This window comes from Talaromyces marneffei, chromosome 2, assembly GCF_009556855.1.
Source record: "Talaromyces marneffei chromosome 2, complete sequence".
Lineage (NCBI taxonomy): Eukaryota > Fungi > Ascomycota > Eurotiomycetes > Eurotiales > Trichocomaceae > Talaromyces > Talaromyces marneffei.
The window spans coordinates 2,528,384-2,550,618 of record NC_072349.1 but is presented as its reverse complement, the minus strand read 5'-3'; the positions used below and the strand labels follow the sequence as shown (position 1 = coordinate 2,550,618).

General features: G+C 45.8%; 9 protein-coding genes across 9 annotated transcripts; 7 read left to right on the top strand and 2 right to left on the bottom strand.

Moving 5' to 3' along the window:
• Positions 1–127: 127 nt before the first annotated feature.
• Positions 128–1,157, top strand: EYB26_003288 (uncharacterized protein; the record flags this gene model as incomplete). Its single annotated transcript, XM_054262589.1, has 3 exons — positions 128–310; positions 405–781; positions 857–1,157. 3 exons carry the CDS (start codon positions 128–130, stop codon positions 1,155–1,157), a joined length of 861 nt encoding a protein of 286 aa, XP_054118564.1.
• A 1,303-nt stretch (positions 1,158–2,460) lies between these two features.
• EYB26_003287 (uncharacterized protein) lies at positions 2,461–4,537 on the top strand (the record flags this gene model as incomplete). The annotated part of the gene is made up of 3 exons (XM_054262588.1): positions 2,461–2,897; positions 2,978–3,236; positions 3,305–4,537. The coding sequence occupies 3 exons, from the start codon at positions 2,461–2,463 to the stop codon at positions 4,535–4,537; spliced, it is 1,929 nt and encodes a 642-aa protein (XP_054118563.1).
• Positions 4,538–5,229: 692 nt separating this feature from the next.
• On the bottom strand, positions 5,230–5,825 carry EYB26_003286 (uncharacterized protein; the record flags this gene model as incomplete). The annotated part of the gene is made up of 2 exons (XM_054262587.1): positions 5,230–5,345; positions 5,423–5,825. 2 exons carry the CDS (start codon positions 5,823–5,825, stop codon positions 5,230–5,232), a joined length of 519 nt encoding a protein of 172 aa, XP_054118562.1.
• Positions 5,826–6,916: 1,091 nt separating this feature from the next.
• Positions 6,917–9,311, top strand: EYB26_003285 (uncharacterized protein; the record flags this gene model as incomplete). The annotated part of the gene is made up of 3 exons (XM_054262586.1): positions 6,917–6,956; positions 7,007–9,015; positions 9,078–9,311. The coding sequence occupies 3 exons, from the start codon at positions 6,917–6,919 to the stop codon at positions 9,309–9,311; spliced, it is 2,283 nt and encodes a 760-aa protein (XP_054118561.1).
• A 782-nt stretch (positions 9,312–10,093) lies between these two features.
• Positions 10,094–12,415, top strand: EYB26_003284 (uncharacterized protein; the record flags this gene model as incomplete). The annotated part of the gene is made up of 7 exons (XM_054262585.1): positions 10,094–10,465; positions 10,522–10,870; positions 10,924–10,938; positions 10,997–11,118; positions 11,164–11,170; positions 11,223–11,973; positions 12,028–12,415. 7 exons carry the CDS (start codon positions 10,094–10,096, stop codon positions 12,413–12,415), a joined length of 2,004 nt encoding a protein of 667 aa, XP_054118560.1.
• Positions 12,416–13,146: 731 nt separating this feature from the next.
• Positions 13,147–13,706, top strand: EYB26_003283 (uncharacterized protein; the record flags this gene model as incomplete). The annotated part of the gene is made up of 2 exons (XM_054262584.1): positions 13,147–13,634; positions 13,685–13,706. The coding sequence occupies 2 exons, from the start codon at positions 13,147–13,149 to the stop codon at positions 13,704–13,706; spliced, it is 510 nt and encodes a 169-aa protein (XP_054118559.1).
• Positions 13,707–14,534: 828 nt separating this feature from the next.
• EYB26_003282 (uncharacterized protein) lies at positions 14,535–15,837 on the top strand (the record flags this gene model as incomplete). Its single annotated transcript, XM_054262583.1, has 2 exons — positions 14,535–14,947; positions 15,009–15,837. The coding sequence occupies 2 exons, from the start codon at positions 14,535–14,537 to the stop codon at positions 15,835–15,837; spliced, it is 1,242 nt and encodes a 413-aa protein (XP_054118558.1).
• A 1,419-nt stretch (positions 15,838–17,256) lies between these two features.
• Positions 17,257–20,108, top strand: EYB26_003281 (uncharacterized protein; the record flags this gene model as incomplete). The annotated part of the gene is made up of 2 exons (XM_054262582.1): positions 17,257–19,060; positions 19,114–20,108. The coding sequence occupies 2 exons, from the start codon at positions 17,257–17,259 to the stop codon at positions 20,106–20,108; spliced, it is 2,799 nt and encodes a 932-aa protein (XP_054118557.1).
• Positions 20,109–20,756: 648 nt separating this feature from the next.
• EYB26_003280 (uncharacterized protein) lies at positions 20,757–21,493 on the bottom strand (the record flags this gene model as incomplete). The annotated part of the gene is made up of 4 exons (XM_054262581.1): positions 20,757–20,915; positions 20,985–21,168; positions 21,224–21,275; positions 21,334–21,493. 4 exons carry the CDS (start codon positions 21,491–21,493, stop codon positions 20,757–20,759), a joined length of 555 nt encoding a protein of 184 aa, XP_054118556.1.
• Positions 21,494–22,235: the final 742 nt, after the last annotated feature.

The following is a 22,235-nucleotide window of genomic DNA, read 5'->3' as shown; positions in this document are numbered from 1 at the left end:
CTATTTGATAGCCAATTAGAATTTCTTTCAAGCCCTTACTATGTATAAATGGTAAAACCCACTGGCTTCAACACAGCAAACACGGAGAAGACTATGCTTTCCTCGAGTCATATTTCTTCTTTCCATTATGACAAGCCAACCTTCGCACTCACATCCACAGGCTGGTAAAGGAAAGGGACTCATTGCCGATGGCAACGTCTCTATCCCATCTGGTAACATTACCGATCTGACGCCCCATAGGGAAATTCAAGAGCTAAATCAAGTCAAAGACGCAGGGACAGACAAGCATGATCATGGATGGCGCTATATAGTGCGTAATTTTAGACCAGAGTATGATGACTGCACAGTCTCTTCGTACTACCCTTGACATTTAAGATTGAACTAAATAATGACGCCGCTACCAGGTGGTTTTCTGTGAACATGGGCACCGGCATTGTGTCGATGCTCCTCTATACACTTCCATACAACGGGCGATGGCTATATTGGCTGTCAATTGTTTTCTTCGCACTCAATGCCTTGTTCTTCCTAATTTTCTTTGGCATATCGATTCTTCGCTATGTCCTCTATCCGAGCCTCTTTCCAATAATGATTACGCATCCTACCCAGTCTTTGTTTCTCGGCACACTGCCCATGGGCTTTGCAACACTTATCAATATGCTTTGCTTGTTTGCTTGGTTTGCGTCCCTGCATGGGGCCAACAAGCAGGCTATGTTGCTTTGGCAATGTGGATTGTGGATGCAGTGCTCTCTGTCTTCACTTGCTTCGGAATCATTTTCATCATGTACGAGTCTGACATATGAAAGAGATCTTTCTCTATCCAGTCTAGTTCTATTGACACTAAAAAATATTCAAACAGGATAACAAGACGAACCAAAACTAAATTGGGGTCAATGTCGGTCGCGTGGTTGCTGCCAAGTGCGTCTTGCGTCGTCGCAGCTGCTTCCGGAGGAATTGTCGCTGAAGTGGTTCCGAATTCCCAGATTGCCCTTGAGATACTTGTCACCAGCTTTATTCTATGGGGCATCGGGATTTCGCTTGCATCAATGGTCATTGTGATTTACTTGATGCGACTAATGCTGCACAAACTACCACCCAAGGCAGTCATTGTGAGCACGTTTCTGCCCCTTTTTCCGATAGGAGAGGGAGGGTTCGGGTAAGTAGTCCTATTCGAATAGACACCTTGAAGGGCATAGATGCCATTATGCATCAAAACACAAACGGAGAGATACTAATCTTTTTGGGGGGGCGGAAAACGTGCAGGATACAAAAACTGGGCAGTGTGGCGAAAGTTATTTTGCCGCAGACGGATATTCTACCAGTCGCCGCGAGTGATGCCCTGTACAAAACAGGCAATATTACAGGACTTCTCTTCTGGGCATTCGGGCTATTTTGGCTTTCTTTAGCTGTTGGCTCAATCGCTAGAGTGAGAATATTCCCATTCAACCTAAGCTGGTGGGCCTTTACTTTCCCCCTGGGGGTGTATGCTACATGCACCTCTCAACTAGGACAGGAGATGCCATCTAAATTTTTTGCTGTCTTGGGAGCGGTAAATTATCATGTAATCAATCCTTCTGAGACCTGCTGCTTACTTTTTTCACACTCCAGATTTTATCCATCGCCGTTGTTTTGTTGTGGATTCTCGTGGCGATTTTTACCGTGCATGGCATTTCTAATCAAACGCTGTTTTTATCTCCTTGTTTGGCTGTTTGGCGCGAGAAAAGAAGGAGAGAGCTTGAGAAGGAACGATTTGCCACGATCGAGAGTAGTTGATTGTTGTGATATCTCAACTCGTCTGAGCGCCCTTGTACCAGAATGTCTTTCTCGAAAAACTGTCCCTTACGTATAGCGCAATGTTTGGCTTGTATCTATTGGCTACGGCCTACGATGTTCGGATTCTCCGACAGATTCCTGTTGAGCATTAGAGGATTTACATTATATCGTATTTTCTAAATTCGAAGGTAGATTTAGCTGTCAAGGTTGTTTAGAGATTCACTGGATTAAATATGTTTCGGTATACTAGGTGGTACAGGCACGGAAACATCGGCATACCGACAAAGACATCATTGTACCTTCACTCTCTGGATGACTGGGCACCAGTCATGGAACCTTATTAATTTCCAACTCAGCCAAATTACTATGGTAGATCAGAGCCAACAAAAGGCGTTGAATCTGGGCTGTGGCCATTTAATAATCAATGGAGTCGGGGAACGTGTGGGTCCCATCCGTACCGGACCCAAATAACCCTATCTCTGAAGTCGCCGTGCTGGTAGATCAAATGGAGTCGGCGATCTGAAAAGGATCTGAAAAGCCACCCTTTTGCACAGAGGAGAGAACTTTAAAAAGGCGAGTCGTTGGCAGATATGAGGAGGCCAACTTTTCAAGAAAACGATCATCTTCCACTCTTGAAGTGTCATACCTTGTTTACTCATATTGAAAGAAGATAAAGTGCAAATGGATAAGATGGAGACGCCTTCATCAAGTGATAGCTTCGAGAAGAATGGCGACTTGGAGAAGGGTGGTGTTATGAAGGATACATCTTTGACCAACGATGTAGTCCAGAACTACGCGTGGCGGAAGATCAATGTCCAAGTCAAGGATCGCGCGACTGGCGACCCCTTGTCGATTCTCTCGGACACCAACGGCATCGTTCACGCTGGTGAAATGATTGCAATCATGGGACCTAGTGGATCAGGCAAAACTACTCTCTTGAATGCCGTCGCCCATCGTGTGGCTGCGGCCGGGGCAACAACGACTGGTGATCTCTTGGCCAATGGCCAAGTAGCAAATCTACAAAAGATCCGCGACTTGTCGAGTTATGTTGAGCAGGACGATGCCCTCATCGGTAGTCTGACCGTCCGAGAAACAGTCGGATTTGCTGCTGGTTTGTCCTTGCCTAGGTAAGAGAACTCATTAATAATCTTCGTTGGTTAAAAATGGAGAAGAAACGAGGCTGACGACAAACTCAATAATTTATTAGCTCGGTTTCCAAATCCGAGAGACAAAGAAGAGTCGATAGCTTGATTGCAAGCTTTGGACTACAAGATCAGGCGCATACGATAGTGGGAACACCGATCAAGAAAGGCCTTAGTGGTGGGCAGAAGAAGAGACTTGGAGTTTGCAGTCGACTAGTCACGGACCCCAAGATTCTCTTCCTTGACGAACCAACTAGCGGTTTGGACTCGACGCTCAGCTTCGAGGTAATGAATTATATCAAGAAGATTGGCCGAGAAAACAATGTAAGTCGGATTGCGTCCCAGGGCTGACTACATAAGTGGATAAGGCAAGAAGGCTAATAGATATATAGCTTGTTATTATTGCTTCAATCCATCAACCCTCAACGGCAACCTTTATGCTATTCGACAAGTTGTTCCTTTTGTCTCGCGGCAAGACTTGCTACTTCGGCCCAGTCTCAAATGCACCGGATTACTTCGGCAGGATTGGGTACCCAATGCCCTCGGCGGTTAACCCGGCCGAGTTCTTCTTAGACTTGATCAACACGGACCTGGTAAAGGAAGGAGACGATGTCGTTGCTCGCACCAAGGACATCACTCAAAAATGGCTAGTGTCTAAAGAAGCGGCCTCGATCAACCAAGAAATCGAAGATATCATCGCGAAGGCGAAGCAACCAGGAACCTCTGTTCCCCAGCTGACAGATATCCATGTTCAGAAACCTCGCAGCTGGGCAATCCCATTGGTACTTCTTCAACGTGCCTGGATCAAATCCTATCGTGATATCGTTGCGTACGGCATTCGAATCATAATGTATCTGGGCTTGGCTATTCTGATGGGCACTGTTTTCCTCCGCTTCAGTCCCACTCAGGAATATATCCAGCCTTATATCAATGCCATGTTTTTCAGCTCTGCTTTCATGTCCTTCATGGCGGTAGCATATGTTCCTGCCTACTTGGAGGACCAGGCAACCTTCTACAAGGAACGAGCAAATGGCATTGTCGGTCCCTTGGCCTTCATGATATCCAATTTCATCATCGGCTTGCCATTCCTTTTTATCATCGCCTTTTTGTTCGCGGTGGTAGAATACTGGTTGACAGGTTTTCGTGCTAGCGGCACCGGGTTCATGACCTTCCTCATGTGGCTCTTCTTTGATTTGGTGGCTGCCGAGTCCCTAGTTGTGCTGGTCTCGTCTGTGTTCCCTGTGTTTGTCGTCGCTCTCGCAGTTACTGCGTTCGTCAATGGGTTATGGATGTGTGTGAATGGGTTCTTGGTCCCGATCACAGTTTTGAACTCCTTCTGGAAGTACGTGTTCCATTACATTGACTATCAGGCATATGTCTTCCAAGGCATGATGGTCAATGAGTTCAAGCATCGAACCTACTCATGCGGTAAGACTGCGGCTGGCCAGCATCAGTGTGCATATGAGAGTACTCTGAATTCGGAAGGCATGATCGCTGGTGTTGATGTGTTGAAAAACTACGACATTAATGCCAATAAAATGGGCGAGTGGGTTGGCATTATCATCTCAATTATCATAGTCTACCGTCTGCTTGGCTACGTCGCATTAAGGTTCAGGCAGGGATAAAACTTGGGCTATGCGTTAGAGATTGATCCGATCTATCAATTCCTGCTATCCTGGGATATTCATCAAACCCGACTCTCTCGATCGGCTTGTTCCAAACAGATTTTGTGCAAGCTTGTCTTCCTTGGGAGCAGAAAGTATGAGGAGAGATGTATGGCAAAAAGAGAATGCATCGTGGCAAAACTTCATGGTGGTTTCGATTCCCCCCTCCTTTTTTTTTCTTTTTATATTTTCAGGTCTCTTCGTCCAACGGTGGAACTTAGAGGGAGCACTGAGTTTGTATTTGTGATTTTCGCCTCTGTTTCTTCATAACATCCACTTTGGCTTTCTTTCCCCCCTTCTGTGGGATCTTTTGTCAATAGACTTTTCCTTTCGATGCAACTTGTATATTTATCATTATGGGATTAGTTTTGTCATGAATAATAATACCTATTAATCTATTAAATGAAAGCGTATAACTTTCTTTTACCTACTCTTTGTGTTATACTGGATGCTTTTGGGTTCGAAATACAGGGGTAAGGGTATTATACCTCAAAATCGAATGCTTCTACAGTTCATCCATCAAAGACCTTGATAATCAACATGTATGTGAAGGCGAAACAAGTATATTCAGTGAAACTCGAATTGATACAGAAGAATATGTAATTATCAAAACCAGCCCCAACCCCTTAAGGATCTACTAGGTAGCTAGCTATTCAAGCCCCAGTGGACACCTTGAAAAGCTTATATTCAACAGCTCGCTTTCCCTCACCAGCGTACCAGCGACCTTGTCCAACGAGAAAGGTAGTTGTGAGTGACTTGTACTTTTCAGCTAGGATAACAGAATGGGCCTCGTTAGCCATTGGATGTTATGTATATCAATCAACGGCAAAAGCAGAGCAGACTTACAACTGGTTTCAATAACAGCGTGAGTCCACCAGTAGTGATCTCCATAATTCGTTGATTCAACTTCGGCAGACCAATCCCCCAAAAACTTTTGGCCAATTTCCTCGCCACGCAAGTAACCAGTATAAGAGATGTAAAAGCCATCACCAGCGCCATCTATGCCATGAGTTCGGACATCGACATGTGCCATGTTGGTCGACGGGTCGTATGAAATCCAGTCACTGCCTCCAGAAGTCAAGTCGACTGACAAACCTTCAGTCTCTGTCCCATCCACACCTCGAAGGAAGCCTCCTTCTAGCGGATGACAAGTTCGGAGCGGGCCATTTCTGACCTTGCCCGCGGGGACAGCGATAGGGGTTCCGTACGCTCGGAGCGTTAGGATATGTTCTAGCTTGGGAGTTGCCATTGTATGTAGGTTGTGGTGCAGAATGTAGAGATAGACCTTGAGGAATTGATTAGAAAGGATTTTGAAATAATGATCCCCGTTCTTAGAGACTCCATCCTAACTTATATACAAATTCAAACGCGGGGTTATTCGTATGGAGAATGAAGCACCTACGGAGAACGGAGTACCCCAGTTGAAACTACTCCGCACCGAAACGAAGAATATCCCCGGCCTTGGGGGCGAAGGAATGCAGTATGCATTAGCGCGAACCGAATATCATGAACTGCTTATTGGTTCGATCCGCAATATCGCACCAAAACCCCGGTTCTAATAATCAAGGAAGCTTCAAGATACCCCCGCAGTCCTTTGCCGCCGATGTAGGATCTACCGCCGAATTTGCAGATCCTTAGTGGCGGTAATATGACATTCACGATCGGGCACGGAGTAGCTGCATACTCCGTACTTCAGGAAGAGCTTATTAGAATGACGATCGAGGGTGGTAGTTGCTTAGCTAGCTAGTAAGGCCTCGCCACGTATACTGCATGCCTGGCTAACATGATGCGCACGTTAATAAGAGATAACTTCAAACGCACGTGTTAGCAAGGGTCTTGGGATGAGGATTTAGGGGTAATTGCTCATGTAGGTAGCTTGCCTAATCACATATCTAGATGGTATATGTTAACTAGTGAGCGCTCATTTGGGATGGTTCTACTCACCCGACCCCGTATTTCGCAATGATCAATCGCAAGCGACGTGCATTCTAGACGTCGGGGATACATTGATAGTGATGCAAGGAGTGGCATGAACTAGACCTATGTCTTATATTCTGGTTTTCAAACCTTTTCGGGCATCTTTGTTGGCCGAAAATATACAGATTAGGGTAATGCAAAAAGAAAAAGTGCAATGATAGCATTCACCAGGGTTGTAATTTCAAGAATGCTAAATTCCATGTTTATCACTGTTCAAACTGTCGTGATTGGACGGTATTGACCTAGGCAAGTTCATGATTGATAGATATATCATAGACTGTCGAGAAGCTGTCAGGTCAATCGATCATCCACAGACACAATCGTTTTTTCCAATATACATATCTACGTGTGTAATTTGTGATAATGGGCTCGATCAATCAAAGGAACGATGGGCAACCACCAGGTCATTCTCTTCTCTCTTGATATTGAATAGTACTAATGCTCTTGTAATAGATGAACATGCGAGAAGTGAAAGTGATCACTTCATCCCAGAAGCATTAAGCAGCCTTGAAACGGTCGAACAGCGCCAAGTGTTGGACATCGTGTCTCAGCTTCGAAAATGTGGATTAAATAGCGTCTTGTCATTGCCACAAATAGTAGTTTGCGGTGATCAATCAGCCGGTAAAAGTTCGGTATTAGAGGCATTGACTGAAATACCCTTTCCACGGAAAGATAATTTATGTACAAGGTATCCAACTGAGATTATATTGAGACAAGGAAAGTCAGATTCACTCCAGATTAGAGTGATTCCTGACCCCGAACGCTCTGTGGAAGAGCAAAAGTCTATCAGGGAATTTAGGGAAAACATTACGAGCTTTGAGGAGTTGCCCAAGGTTATGGACAAAGCCACAGAGATTATGGGCATTAATAAGGTGAATGGCAGTGGTATTGATCTTCGGCAGGCCTTTGCGCGTGATGTGCTCAGTGTCGAGATAGAAGGGCCAAATCGCCCTCAGCTCACGGTCGTTGATCTGCCTGGAATCGTACAGTCGCAGACTAAAGATACATCACAGGCAGACGTCCAATTGACTGTCGAAATAACCGAGTCGTATATTTCCCAACCACGTACTATTTGCTTAGCTGTTATTTCCGCAACGAACGATTATGCCAACCAACCAATTCTCAACAAAGTTCGTCAATTTGATCCCAAAGGCGAACGTACTTTGGGTATTATTACAAAACCAGATCGGCTGCATCCTGGCTCGGAAACTGAAGACGCCTTTCTTCGCTTAGCAAAAAACGAAGATATATATTTCACATTAGGATGGCATATTCTCAAAAATCGAAGCTACGAAGAAGCCGAGTTTTCAATTCAGGAAAGAAAAGATTCCGAGTCAAAGTTTTTTCGACAATCACGATGTGGAACACTTTCCCCTGCGCATATAGGTATCAGCAGCCTTGTAGACCGTCTGAGCAAAATGTTATTTTCGCATGTGCAGCAAGCGCTCCCGTTGCTTCACGAGGAGCTGGATGAAGCTCTCGGCAGGATCAACAAGGAATTGGCAGCTATACGAGAACCCCGAGCTTCTCCAGATGAATGCAAGATATTCCTAGCTCAATTGGCATTGAATTTCTATGAAGTCTGCAAAGCTGCCGTCAATGGCCATTATGAGGACAGTTACTTCAGATATAACGGCAAAGGGTCGCCTCTTCAAGCTCTGGCCCTAAGTCGACGTTTACGTGCTGAGATCCAGCTTCTCAATCAAAAGTTCGCAGAAGACGTACGCCAAAAAGGACACAAGTACCATATAAACGGCCTGCGGGGTGTTTCTTCAGATGCGGAGCAAACGGTCCCACAGAATGTCGATGAAGTACCTTCGGAAAGTGAAGGGGAGACCGGGATCAAGACCCCAGGTGAATTGAAATCCCACATCAAACTCATGTTGCCTGAAACAATGTCACACCGGAAAGCAATGAAGTGGGTGAACGATGTAGTTGTTAGAACGAGGGGGCGAGAGTTACTCGGCAACTTCAATCCTCTCGTGATTGCAGAGTTGTTTTGGGAACAATCCTCTAAATGGGACGTCTTTGCAAAGGAACATATTGATCAGGCATCGAGTGCGTGCCAGCGTTTCTTGAAACATGCCCTTGATAGCATGGCACCTCGAGACATCTTCCATCGACTTTGGCCGCGAATTCTAGGAGATTTGACAACAAAACGCCAGCATGCAACAGATGAGCTTGAGAAAATACTCAAAGATATTCGAAGCTATGTGATCAATTACAACCATTACTATACCGACATTATTAAGAAATCTCGTTACGAAAGAAGAAGGGCCCAGATGCAGAAATGTATCGAGAAAGCCACGCGAAACAAAAAGGTTTCCGGATCGAAAACGGACCAGACCTATACTGACCTTGATCTAAATCATCTACTGAGCCTCTATTCAGAACGCATCGACCCAAACATGGATGATCATAGTTCTGAAGAAATCCTTGATTGTCTACTTGCAATATACAAAGTATGCTCTCACATATATATATTGTATGGTTGACGAAAGGGGTATACTGACTTATAGTATAGGTGAACCAGAAAATATTTATCGCAAATGTTACTATACAGGTTATCGAACGTCATGTGTTGCAGGGCTTGGAGGAAATTTTCTGCCCATTGATTGTTGCAAATATTTCCGATGCTGATGCAGTTGCTCTAGCATTAGAGCCTGCGGCCACTACGAAACAGCGAGACTATCTAAGTGGTAGGCTTGCAAAGCTCAAACAGGGACGCGAAATCTTGCGAGAATTCACGTCTATCTGATCGAATACTTCTGGTTAGACCTAAAAGTACGCGGGGGGGGGGGTAATGAATGTTGGAGATATTCCCTTGAGAGCTGCTTTGTATTCTAGTTCATTGCTGTGTAGCAAAATTTACATCAACCTAGTCTGTTATCCCACTGAATTGGTGCTCATCAAAATCCTCGCAAAAGACTACTAAAAATTTTTTGCGTAGGACTGGTCTCAAAAATTGACTATCGCGAACCATCGCCCAAGAATGGGATTTCTTCGATTGGATGGGATTATGGTACTGCAGAAGAATGTAGGTGTTCAATGGGTGGCCGATCATTGGAGCCAGATTTATCGCAACTATAAGATTGATCCACGAAAACCATGCCACAAGGGAAGTGGTTCACTAGGCAATGAAGTGACAATTGGTTCACCGAGCTCTTACCCAGCCTCACATAGCTATTCTCTCCAATGGCAATCCCTATTCCATTATCTGCCTTATCAAAATCGATACAGTCTAGGCTTCACATAAAGCCCCGAGGATCTCATTCTGATGCAAGCTACTGGTACATCTGCACGAGTCGCCCAATTTAGGCGAATCAGTACTGTATTTCACAAATGTAGTCCCTCGCATGAATAATTACCAAAAGAATTCCTGTGATACCTGAAAATGTAGAACCGTCGTGCTCTGGCGACATCAAAAAGTGATCTCAATGTTTACATCGTCAAGTACAAAGATGCGTGCCATCCTTGCTCTAGATACTGATTCACTGGCAACGTCTGCCTTCGTGCTCGCCTATACTCACTACTGTCAAGATGGTTGTTCATATGTCTGACCACCATGGCTCACTTGCGGACCCGGCTTTACTGGACAAGATCGACAAGCTATTTGCTTGCAACGTTGGTGAATACACCAACCTACCCCAACTTGTTGTGGTGGGAGATCAGTCTAGTGGTAAAAGCTCGGTATTGGAGGGGTTGACAAGGCTCGCCTTTCCTCGAGATAGCGGCTTATGTACTAGATTTGCTACACAAATCATCTTTCGAAGGACCGAGACTGGAGAGAGAACTATTACTGCCACTATTATACCAGGCAGCAACGCAACTAATGCTTCTCAGCTGAGAGAATGGAAGGTAACGGATTTGCAGTCTCTGGATGTTACTGCATTCTCTAAGATGATGACAGAAGTGAGTATAGTGACTTTGATGAATCCGGTCGGACAACGCTAAAAAGCTCATATTAGGTCCACGCACTCATGGGTCTTTCTATATCAAAGGAAGACAGTTTGCCAACATTTTCAAGCAACGTGTTGCGACTGGAGATTTGCGGTCCGGAGGAAGATCACTTGAGTGTGATTGACGTGCCTGGCATTTTTCGAAACACGACGCCCGGGGTTACGACCAAGGAGGACAAAGATATGGTACGAGGAATGGTTCTTGAATATATGAGAAACCCACGCTCTATCATGCTCACAGTCGTACCGGCAAACGTGGATATTGCAACTCAAGAAATCATTGATATGGCGAGAGAGATAGATCCAGAAGGAAATAGAACATTGGGAGTTCTCACAAAACCAGACCTGGTCGACAAAGGTGCTGAGGGCAGAGTTATTGATCTCGTGGAGGACTGAGAGATGAGACTCAAGTTAGGTTGGATCTTGGTACGAAATCTAGGCCAGATGGAGCTTCATGAAGGAATTACCGACAGAGATGCCGCAGAAGAGAACTTTCGCCTCACCGCGCCTTGGAACATTATTAGCAAAGATCGTTTTGGTATCCGGGCCTTGAAGACCCGTTTGCAAGAAACCGTAACCGCCAACGCTCGTGAAGCCTTCCCACATGTAGGTGTTCTTTTTCAAGTCAATGATTGTTATTAATGAAAGCAGGTACTTGGTGAAATTAGCAAAAAGCTCAGAGATTGCCAAAAATGAGCTTCAAAGTCTAGGGGCGGAACGTGACACCCAAGAGCAGCAGCTGGCATATCTATTAGGCATCATGGCCTCTTTCCAGGACATCACGCAGAAAGCTTTGTCCACGAACTACAGCTACAGTGGTTTTTTTGATAGTCATACAGAACTCCGTTTTGCTACGAGAATTGTGAATCGAAATGACAACTTCTCCACTGATATGGCTTTGTGGGGGCACAAATACAAGTTTGCGCAAGATTCTGATGAAGATAATGACTCTGATTCGGAGGTAAATCACGATGATGACGACGGTATGGATGACTTCCTTGCTCCAGCTGAAGTAGCAAAATTGGAAATTAGAAAAGTCAGCGACGTGCCTGATTTGGAAGACCTTCTTCACAACATGGAGATACACGATGTTATAACCCCGAGGACTCAGATACGCTCTTGGATTGAGAATCAATACCGCAACTCACAAGGCTTTGAAATTGGGACGTTAAACGTCACCTTGATTTCCACGACCATGAAACAGCAGTCTGACCATTGGACATCAATCGCACATGGCTATATTAGCGACGTGGTTACCATGACGCACCGATTCATTTTAACAGCCTTAGATATAGCTTGTCCAGATGATCGAGTTCGGCGCAATTTGATGTCGGTCTTGATGGAAAGGCTTTTGGATCGATACAAAAATGCTATTGACAAAGTGAATTTTCTTCTCAATGTCGAACGATCAGGGACACCCTTGACTCTCAACCACTATCTCAACTCCAATATTGAAAAATGGTAATTATACCTAGATGACTAGTCATTTTGAATGCTACTGATTCTGGAAAATAGTCGACAAAAACGGTTCTCGTCCGTTGTAGCGAAGAAAACATTTAATGATAATTCACACGGAAAAGTGGTTCGATTGGAAGATATAACCCATCAACATCATATGAGCAACGAAACGCATGCCGTGCAGGAGATTCATGACATACTGCAGTCCTATTACAAAGTAGCCCGAAAGCGGTTCGTGGACAATATTTGTTTGCATGCGGTAGACTACCATCTCGTGACAGATCCAGAAACTCCAATGGGTCTGTTTTCTCCTTCATTTGTGGGAAGCCTTTCTAAAGAACAGCTTGAGGATATTGCTGGGGAGGAAGGGGCACTGAAGCGCAAACGGCGTCAGCTTGGTAAGAAGATTAAGGATCTTCAGGAAGCTAGAAAAGTACTATTCTGAGTTGAGACTTACCAGATCTGCACTCCCATTTATTCTATGAAAATCTTTGGCTGCCTCATAATTTCAGGCAACTGTGTAAAGTATGAAACGACTTCTCCTGAAACCTCACGTCCAGTCCATCCAATGGGACTGGTCCAACTAGATCTGTAACGGCACCCTTTTGACGGCGTTGATTCAGATGTATGATATATAGTGAATGTAGAGTTGTTTGCCCTTGGAAACTTCTATATAGCTGCCACTACACATCACAGAGTATAATAAGATCTCTTAATTGATCATGCGCAAAGCTGAATACACGGGGCTGAAGATCCTATATCTCAAAATAATAAACGCAGAATTCGTATCCAAGGAGCAGGACGCAAGCAATAAATTGCAGTTTTTCATGGGAAAGAAGCTATAACTGGAGAATGGCAAAGAGTATTAAATGGGCATACCCATCAGCTAGTATTGGACTTTTGTGTGGTTACACGGCGCAGACACAAAAATGTGATAGAGCAGCCTTTCTACTGCAATTATGCGTAAATGCGACTGCAGAAAATATATTTCCTTACTGCACTGGAATGCGTAATTTAATTTGTCGTAAACAGGTCTGCAATTGTTCTGCCTAGCTAATGGGGCTAGGAGTGATTGATCTAAGAAACTTGTCTCTTCGAGATTCGCCTGGATTCCTAGTTACTTTTTCATGGCTAAACCTAATTTCATCCCCGGGTTACAGAATTACGAAGGCCACTATGCCAACTAAGAAGCCCAAGTCTATTCAACAATGGTCCATGTATCCTTCACTCCACGAACATGTAGTTCGGTTGCTGGAAGAAGACGATCTTCACCTCAATTTCTACGAATCCGATGAGTCCGAGACTTGCGATGAGACATGGGATACAAACGTTACGGGCCGATTCGTATATCGAAACCCTTCATGTGGTGTGAATGCATGGACAAGTGGGAGGATTGCTGTCACAATACGTCTGTATACTGGTGGGAAGTATAACGTGAGGGTCTATCACCAACGATGCAAGAGTTGCAAACGCCTCAGTCGACCAAAATTGAATGAAACGTATGCTGAAAGAACAGCATACCGTATCAAGAATTGGCATGGGATAGAGCAAGAGGCCCGCCCGCACTCTGGAAACAGCAATGGCCCGCACAATAGCGAACTATGCGAGGGGTGTAGACATGGTCATTGCAGGGCAGTACAAGTTGATGATTTGAGTAACATACTGTGAGTTGAACCACCTTCCATGCTTCATGACTGAAGCTAACGTCTTACAGGCGGGGCACCCGACTCAGCTGAGTTGACGAATCATCTTATACATGAAGGTGATCTTGCATAGCTTGATATGGGAAGCACGTTGCTGAGGGGAGCTATTATAAGCAACACCATGGGCATGATATGATGCATTGCGAAGAAGACACCATATGGACAGCAAGTGAGAAGTCTCACGGCACGGAAAGGTCGTTTATAATTTATTTGGTTTGGAACGATGGATGTGCTGTATTGCTTATTCTTACTGGTCGTCGGGAGAAAATGGCTTATGCTAATGGAGGATAAAGCGAGAGATCTGTTCTGGGATTGAGTTAGTCAAGTTAGGGTTATTGAATATCTTTATCTGAAATAAGTTCAATGTTGATAAAAGCGTCTTTGAATGAGGCAGACCAATATATGAAGCGCATGGATAACCATCACTTAGAAGGAGAGTCTCTACAATAGTGGAGGGGTTCGAAGGTCAGGCGGTTACTGGTAATAGTATTATTGAATGCATTTACACAATTGGGCCGGATCAGCCGTCTCGTTCAAAGGCTGATAAGACTAATCAGTCCAGGGATTGTGTATAGCAAAGCTTGATAATCGTACCGAAGTCTTGGAATATCTACGAACCCAACGAGGGAGCGGCCGTTTCAGTAAGCGCTACATTACTGTGTACAGTTTAACCTCTCATATGTGGCGCTAGCTAACAACCAAGGTGGGGAAACTTCCCCTCCACCTCAGAGTAGGTAGCACAATATATATCCTATGTAGTATAACCCATTTTCATGGCACAAAACATTCTCGGATATCTCGTTACATTGTGTTGAATACAGTTGGCTTAGCATATTTCTCTACCCTTTCATTTGGATAATCATGGGTGACCCCCTTTCGGTCTCTGCCAGTCTCGTGGCATTAACTGGATTTGCATTCCAGGCGAGCAAATCACTTTATCAAGCCGTCGACAGCTTCAAATCTTCTAAAAGAGCAGTTCGTGAGCTTCGAGAAGAGGTCGAATCCTTGAATGCAGTCCTGGAAAACTTGTCGCAGATGGCAGTCGAATATGATGCTCAATTAACCTCGTTGAAACTTCCGCTGGTACAATGTGCTAAGACATGTGAAGAATTTGAACGTGTTATCAGCAAATGCGTGGGACATTCAGATGGCCAGAGGACAAGCTTTCGTGATTGGGCACAGTTGCAATATAGAGGAGGTGGTATGGAGAACTTGAAAACCACCCTGGCTGGCTATAAATCGACAATCAGCATCGCCATTGGCGGTGCTACGTTGTAAGTCATTTGCAGAAGAAGATGATAGCTTTCTCTTACAGGTGTGACTGATTTGATATAGTCGCCAAGTCGTGGTCACTGCGAATGTTCTTGATGATTATCAAAAGATGATCGAGGAAGCCACGTCCGACCTTCAAGAGCATTTACAGCTAATCGACAAGAGAATGCAATCGCTTATGCAGAATAGCGCCTCTATCCAAGCCAACCGACCTCCAGAGGTTGAAGAAATTGTGGAAGAGAAAAGGAGCATAAGACAGTGCCTAGCAATCTGCACACAGGTTTCTCAATTAATAGAGGCATATCAGACTCGCCGGATAATCTATCAAACGCCTGGTGGAGTCGGATCACAAAAACAGTCTGCTACCTTCGGGGCAGAAACAGCGACAAATGATTTGCTCATGGGATTTAGAACCAGGCTGTCTTCAAATACCAAAAACCTCCAAGATCGGCTCCAGGAGCTCGAGAATCGTCTTGGAAAACTATCTGAAAACGGTGATGATCAACAACACTTGAACCTTCTCCAAGCTATGAAAGAGGAAAGAGACAGCATCTCACACTGTCTTGAAATCTGTACCGAGGCTTCTGATCTTACGGCAACAGTCCGTACGAATGTCTATGAGGAGGTGAAATCAGCCGATAACTCTCATCAGTTGGTCGTGTCAACGATAGGCGATCTTATATCTGCAAAACATATCACGACTGGGTCCAACTCAGTCCAGTGGCTGGGGCAGATGTCCGATGAAACTATACAAAAGCTTTCCAGCGATAACAAACGCGCTTTTTTCGAGAATCAAACGAACAAAACGCAAGAACAGAAGGATGTATTTCATGACCTTTATGGAGAAGGACGCCAGCTGAAAGGTGATGTGGGACCGACGGGTGGAAAGTAAAGCAGTGATACATTCATTGATGGATCAATTGAATAGGATATTTCTGAATCACCATTGGACTATATACAATTACAGATCACTCCATCTTGGCAAAGCTGAAATGGAGTAAGGCAGGCAGCGCTCGGGATCCCGGCGGCAAGAGAGGCGAAGCTTGTTAGTCTCGTAAGAGTCTCATCTAGGCTATTTGACAAAGGCATCGCTCGATAGGTAGATGATTGAAACTGGTGCTTGGGCGATGAAGAAATAGGTCTGGTTCCGAAAAGGGAATAGTATTAGGGCTAATGCCGTTTCTGGATAATTCGATGTCCTACAACAGAGATCAATCTCGAGAGGCTTCTTTTGCGCATTGTTGCCAACTTCTCAAAGCTGATAAGAGTTGTTTTAGTCTATGTTTCTCATGGATATACAGCAAGAAGTACCAGTAGGAACCTAATCCTACATTTATCTGAGCTAGATACTGACGCTGAGGTCTGAGGTTCTTGCGTCCTTCCCGGAGAGGCAATGCCACAGACCGAATTTATCTTTTTACGTAGCACAGACAGTCTCCAACAATGATCGATCTATACGTCATGAGACAGAGCATGTTACAGAGTATACAGAGTATACCGTATCAATAGCACTATGTAACTAGTACGTACAGAGTCAATCGCATTTCCCGTCGAGGAGAATTTCACCGAAAATAAGCTATTCGCAGAGTTCGGCAAGGTGGGCAGCGCTAACTAGTGGGTGGTCCGCCCGCACGCACGCCAGTCAGAGAACGTTTGAGCCGTGCCCCTAGCGGGGTCGGAGTGGTAGGCTGAGGGAGGGCCATCTGCGTCTTTGACATACCATACGGTCCATACCAAAACTACCAACGGGTTCCTGCTGTTTCATTGGCTGGGCTGTTAGATAGTCTGCCACGCCAGACTTAAACAGGGTTGGCGTGGGCGCATTGATTGCTCCTTCTCCCAGAAAAGACGTCGTGAGCTTCTCCCTTGCCTGCAGGATGCATCATTTCCATTTTTTGACATCTGCCATTATTTTCTCCCATGCGTGGTTCAACGCTTGCCGTCCTGTCAGCCCCGTTCCCGGTGCTCTCCTGACATTGTCGCCGTCAAGTGATGCTTTGCGAATCGAACTGGCACTAGCTGATCGAGCTGGGCCGACTCCGCTAACGCCCCTGGAAAGGACTTCGCGGAAAGGGGGTAAGTCGACAGGCTTGTGGCTGACACTGGCTGCACCACCAGGATTGGAGCGGAACGAGGGTGAAAGATATCTCTCATCACACAAATACGACAATCACACAATCAGAACGTGCTGCATAATTTCACCCTACCCAGCCTGCTACATTTGACTTTCTTCCGTCTCTCATCTCGAAATTTGTTCCACCCCTCGGCTTCGAGTTCTGCGAGGCGTCATTCGATTGATTGATCCCCGACAATGGCTCCAACTGAGGATACCGTGCCGCCTGAGTTGCCGCGCAGTGCCGGAACACAGGATGCGAACACTTCCAGACGTCGCAAGTCGCTTCCTGGTCGATCGACTAGTGTACCACGACAACGACCGTCCAGCCATGTCCCTCCTATGCCTCCTGCATCGCCCGAAATTATTTCGTCGTTGATATCGTCTCTTTCCAATATTTCATCACCAGCTCGAAGCCATTTCGATAACCTACCACATATCGGCGCACAAACAGCGCCTTCCTCCCCTGGTTTTCGCCAATCGGAGTTCACGCAACCGCAAGGATCCGGACAAGGCTTTGGCGTGGACTATGGTGCATACAAACCTCCAAGTGATGCTTTTGAAAGCCCATTTTTGCACCCGGATGATGCTGCTTTGTCGCCTGTCGTTCGCATGGCCCCTGCGCCCACACCTAGCTCCCCACGGTCGCCGCGATCTCCCAAATTCAAGACGAGCTTTGGCCGCGATCGCTCTCCATTGAGGCCTAGATCGACAAGTTCGTTTTCGTCTTCACAAGCTGCTATGGAGGAGCAATCGTTATCGGGGTTTGGAATAATTACGACGGAACCAGGCACCCGCGTTTCTCGTACCGGAAGTGTCGCGTCTACAAGCTCCGACGGCCGAAAGAGTCTACGAAGCCCATTGGGCATGTTGAGGAGAAGTTCTAAAGATTCATCGCAGGACAAGGACGCCGAACGCAGCATCAGGTCTTCTGCACATAGTGACAACCCCAAATCGAATTTCGCTCGCAGTCGCGCCAGCCTTCAATCGAAGAACTCAATGGCAGATGTTGTTGAAGAAGGGGGAACCTTGAACCCTGCTAAAGATCTTAGTTTCAAGAGTGGGAAAGCCGTTACGGAGATAAAACCATTGTCTGTTAGAACGCCAAATTCGCCACTACATAGCCCTGGAGGTATTGGAAGCGGACGAATAATTCCTACGCGCGAGTCGTCACTACGGCACAGCATTAACAATAAACTCAACCGAAAAAGCCGACAAAGTCGACCGCCAGAACAACGATCTACAACAGGCAAGGAACGGAGTCATGTTGAATCTAAAACATCTGAGGCAAGGGCTGCTACCGAACAAACCACAAAACGAATACAAGAGGTCAAGGAGCAACAAATGCGAATCAAAAACGAATTGGCAAAGGCCCAGGAAGTTCCCGCTGGCCGAACATCAATTGAAACGTTCACCTCGCGGGCTAAGACAACACAACCTGCGGCGGCCGAACCAACACCTGCTCAATTATCTCAAGAAGACGCGCTAATTTCCCGATATCTCATTCATGCGGAAACGGATCCGTTTGAGGAGAGTGCACCCTCCCCGGCAGTACAAACCCGGAGAACAAGGGAAGCAAAGGACAAAAAGCGAGAGTCGCTGGACAAGGCGGATGTTCCACTGAGCCCGTCCGTGTCCAAAGCTCATAAGAGACATTCTTCTGGAACATTTACAATGGCCACTCGTGCATCGATAGCGGAAGAACGACCTTCTAGTGCCGATTCTATAGACTTTGCTGTCGAGTCATATATCGCTTCGCCAAGATTGACGCAAAAGGTGCCTCATCCACGTTCAGGAAGATTGATAGCATTTTCGGAAGTTGGCGATCCTCAGGGACACGTTATATTTTGTTGCCTCGGCATGGGGCTTACTAGATATCTGATGGCTTTCTACGATGAGTTGGCGCGGACATTAAAATTACGCTTGGTGACACTTGATCGACCAGGTGTGGGCGAAAGTGATCCTTCAGGGGAGGGCGAAGGGACTCCTCTGACATGGCCTGGTGAGTATCCTCGCATTTGGATATAGTAATAAAAAAGCTGATATGGACTATAGACGACGTTGCAATTGTATGCAACCATCTCAAAATTACCAAATTTTCTATTCTGGCGCACTCAGCAGGTGCTATATATGCATTAGCTACTGCACTGAGAATACCACAACACATTCGGGGTCGCATCCACCTTTTGGCTCCTTGGATCCCGCCATCACAAATGACCAATCTGGGCACACACAAAGAACCACTGCCGAACAACGCGGTGCCTTACTCTCAGAGGATATTACGAGCCCTTCCCACGCCGATCTTGAAGGTAGCAAATTCGAGCTTTATGAGTGCTACGAGCAGCAGCATAACAACCAGCTTGCCTAAATCGCCACGACGAAATAAAAGAAAGAGCATTGGACGAGATACGGTGCCCCCAACAATGACGGAACTCACATCACCCGGCAACAACAACCCGAACCACACGACCACAAATCAAACAAAGATCGACCTAACAACTGCTACCAACGGCATAACAACACCATTAATCCCCCACGATCAACGAAACTCCACCTTCTCCCAGACGTCAGCACTCAACCGCCCCAGCGTAGTGGAAGAAGCTGCAATCCTAGCTTCTCAACAAAAAGAACGACAAACCGAGTACGACACGCGCCTGACCTATCGAATCTGGGAACTGGCAACCACCAACGCTAACCCAGCCGTCGATCTTTTGATCTGTCTTGAACGCCGCCAAACAATCGGGTTTCGATATGTAGATATCAACCGTGAAGTAGTCATCCACCACGGGACAAAGGATACTCGAGTCCCCGTCGATAATGTACGATGGCTCGGCAAGACGATGCGAAGATGCGAAGTTCGCGTTCTCGAGGGCGAAGGGCATGGCTTGATGGCTTCGGCCGTGGTCATGAGTAATGTCCTGACAGAGATGGCGAAAGAATGGGAAGACTGGACGACCGTTGTCCAGGGACGGGGACGAGGAAGACGGACGACCATTTCAGCGGCAACGCATCATTATCCTTCTTCGAGGTCTGGGGTAGTTGCTGTTTAATCCACACACCTACCTTTTCTTTTTTATCATGCTCCTCATACTCCTTCTATTATTTCATTTTATACCCCCTTTTTTTCTTTCTCTTGCATAATTTATTACTCTATTTAGTTCTTATTTTTTTCCCCCTTCATCTTATCTTGTTTATTTTTCCAGCATCATCGGGCAGCATAGCATGTATTTATATTTTGATTGTCGGCATATTAGCATATCTACGAGATATGAATAAAGACCTTTTTACATTTCTACTTGCGTATGAGTATACTTTATATTACTGATTAATTCATTGATCGTGATTCCATAGTAGCAATAGCTAGGGTAATCAGCCTAAAATCTCGAATGAAAAGAGTGACAAATGGCAACAGACACGGGGACGTGGAACGTAAGATATAACACATTGGGTCATGAGTAAAGTAGAACATGGGAATGAATAGATAAGATACATGGAAAACCCTCTTTCGTCACAAACAGCTCTAGGTAGATGATCGCAGCTCAAAAAATAGATTCTACTAGTAGTCTGGGTGATTCATGGATTCAATAGATAGTTAGGTAACCCAATAGAGATAGGGGGTAGAGGATTCGAGCTACGTAATGAAGCGCATTCATTACGTAGGGTCGATGGTGATAGGATATGGAGGGGCGTGGCGGGCATTACTGCTCTGCTGCATCCTTATCCTTCTTCTTCGACTTCTTGCTTGGGGTAGACGGAGCACCGGATTTCTTCTGGTGAACGATCAGTTTTGTCCAGGACTCTTCGGGATCCCATTCGAAGCCGGCGAGATATGGGTTTTCGCCGAGTTCGTCGTCAGCCTACATCATTATCAGCACTGAAACCAAAATCGAAACTGGTGGTTTAATGGGAGAGGAAGGGGGGACTACCTTCTTCTTGTATTGTTTGTGTATTGCATCCAGGGCATCTTTGATGGTGACACCTTTGAGATTTCGGGCGGTGACTTCTAGGCCCAGGGGGAAGTGGAGATCGATCTTTTTGACGGGGGGAGTGACGAGGAATTTGCTGAGGATTTCCTTGTCCTCTATTGTGGAGGGTGATGTGTTTAGTTTCCTATTTCATCCACGTCAGTGGATAGTCATACAGTCAGCCAAGAAAGGGGACATACCAGCCAGTCCTTTGCGTTTCAATGGCAATCTCAATCGGAATTTGATCCTTCTCTACAAGATACAAAACGGTTAGAAGCTGTGGTCGATAAATCCATAACGGAGGACTGACCTAGGTCTTTGATGTTCCTCACGCCCTCTGCCGTTGAGCTGACACGCTTGTGCTTCTTCTCTTTCTCTACAGTCTTGGTCTTGGTCTGCGCCTTCTCGTCCTTGGAAGATATCGAGAGACCGGCAACGGCGGAGTCGATACGGGTGAGTTCTTCCGTCATGTTGGATTGGTGTGACTAGACTGCAATAAGAACTTAGTAGGGGGTCTTCTACTACTAGAAGCTAGAGATACGGCAAGGGAAGGTATACCTGATGGCTAGTAATGGATGATGATTGATGAATCAGCAGTGATTGGTGATGGATGAGCTATGAATTGATGAAATTGTAAAAGAGGAAAGAGAGAAAGGAAGAAGAAGAAGAAGAAGAGAAGAGAGTAGAAGAGGAAGGAGGAAGGTGAGAAGGTGATCCAAGGTCACGGGGGCAGGACAAGAGAGGGGAAGGCGCGCACCTTCCACCATGGATTATCGACCATTGACCATCGCACCTTCCATCCCAGCTCCTACGTAGAAGAGGCAGGAGAGGATCCATGTTCGACTGGGGCTCTTACTCTAAATTTGCAGATGGCCATTGGCTCTCCCAGCTATTCCAAACGCAATCCAGCCAATGTTAGTTGACAGACAGACGAATCATCGCTAACATACAGGAATGCAGCCGGTTCTGGGGCTGCGCTGGTTCAATTGGCTGGTCACCCACCCATTGTCTCTTTTGGGGGTGCTTCTCCATGTCTTGACTCCTCTTTTGTATGCTACTTGCTACACACTGTCGCATGTCGTCTGGACCGGACGGATTACTAGATAGCATGGATGCCCATTTGCGATGTTGTGTATACGCTTTGTCTACACATACCCGTAATAGATCTCAATCAATTCTCGACTCAATTACTGACTCTCCCTTACCTACTTG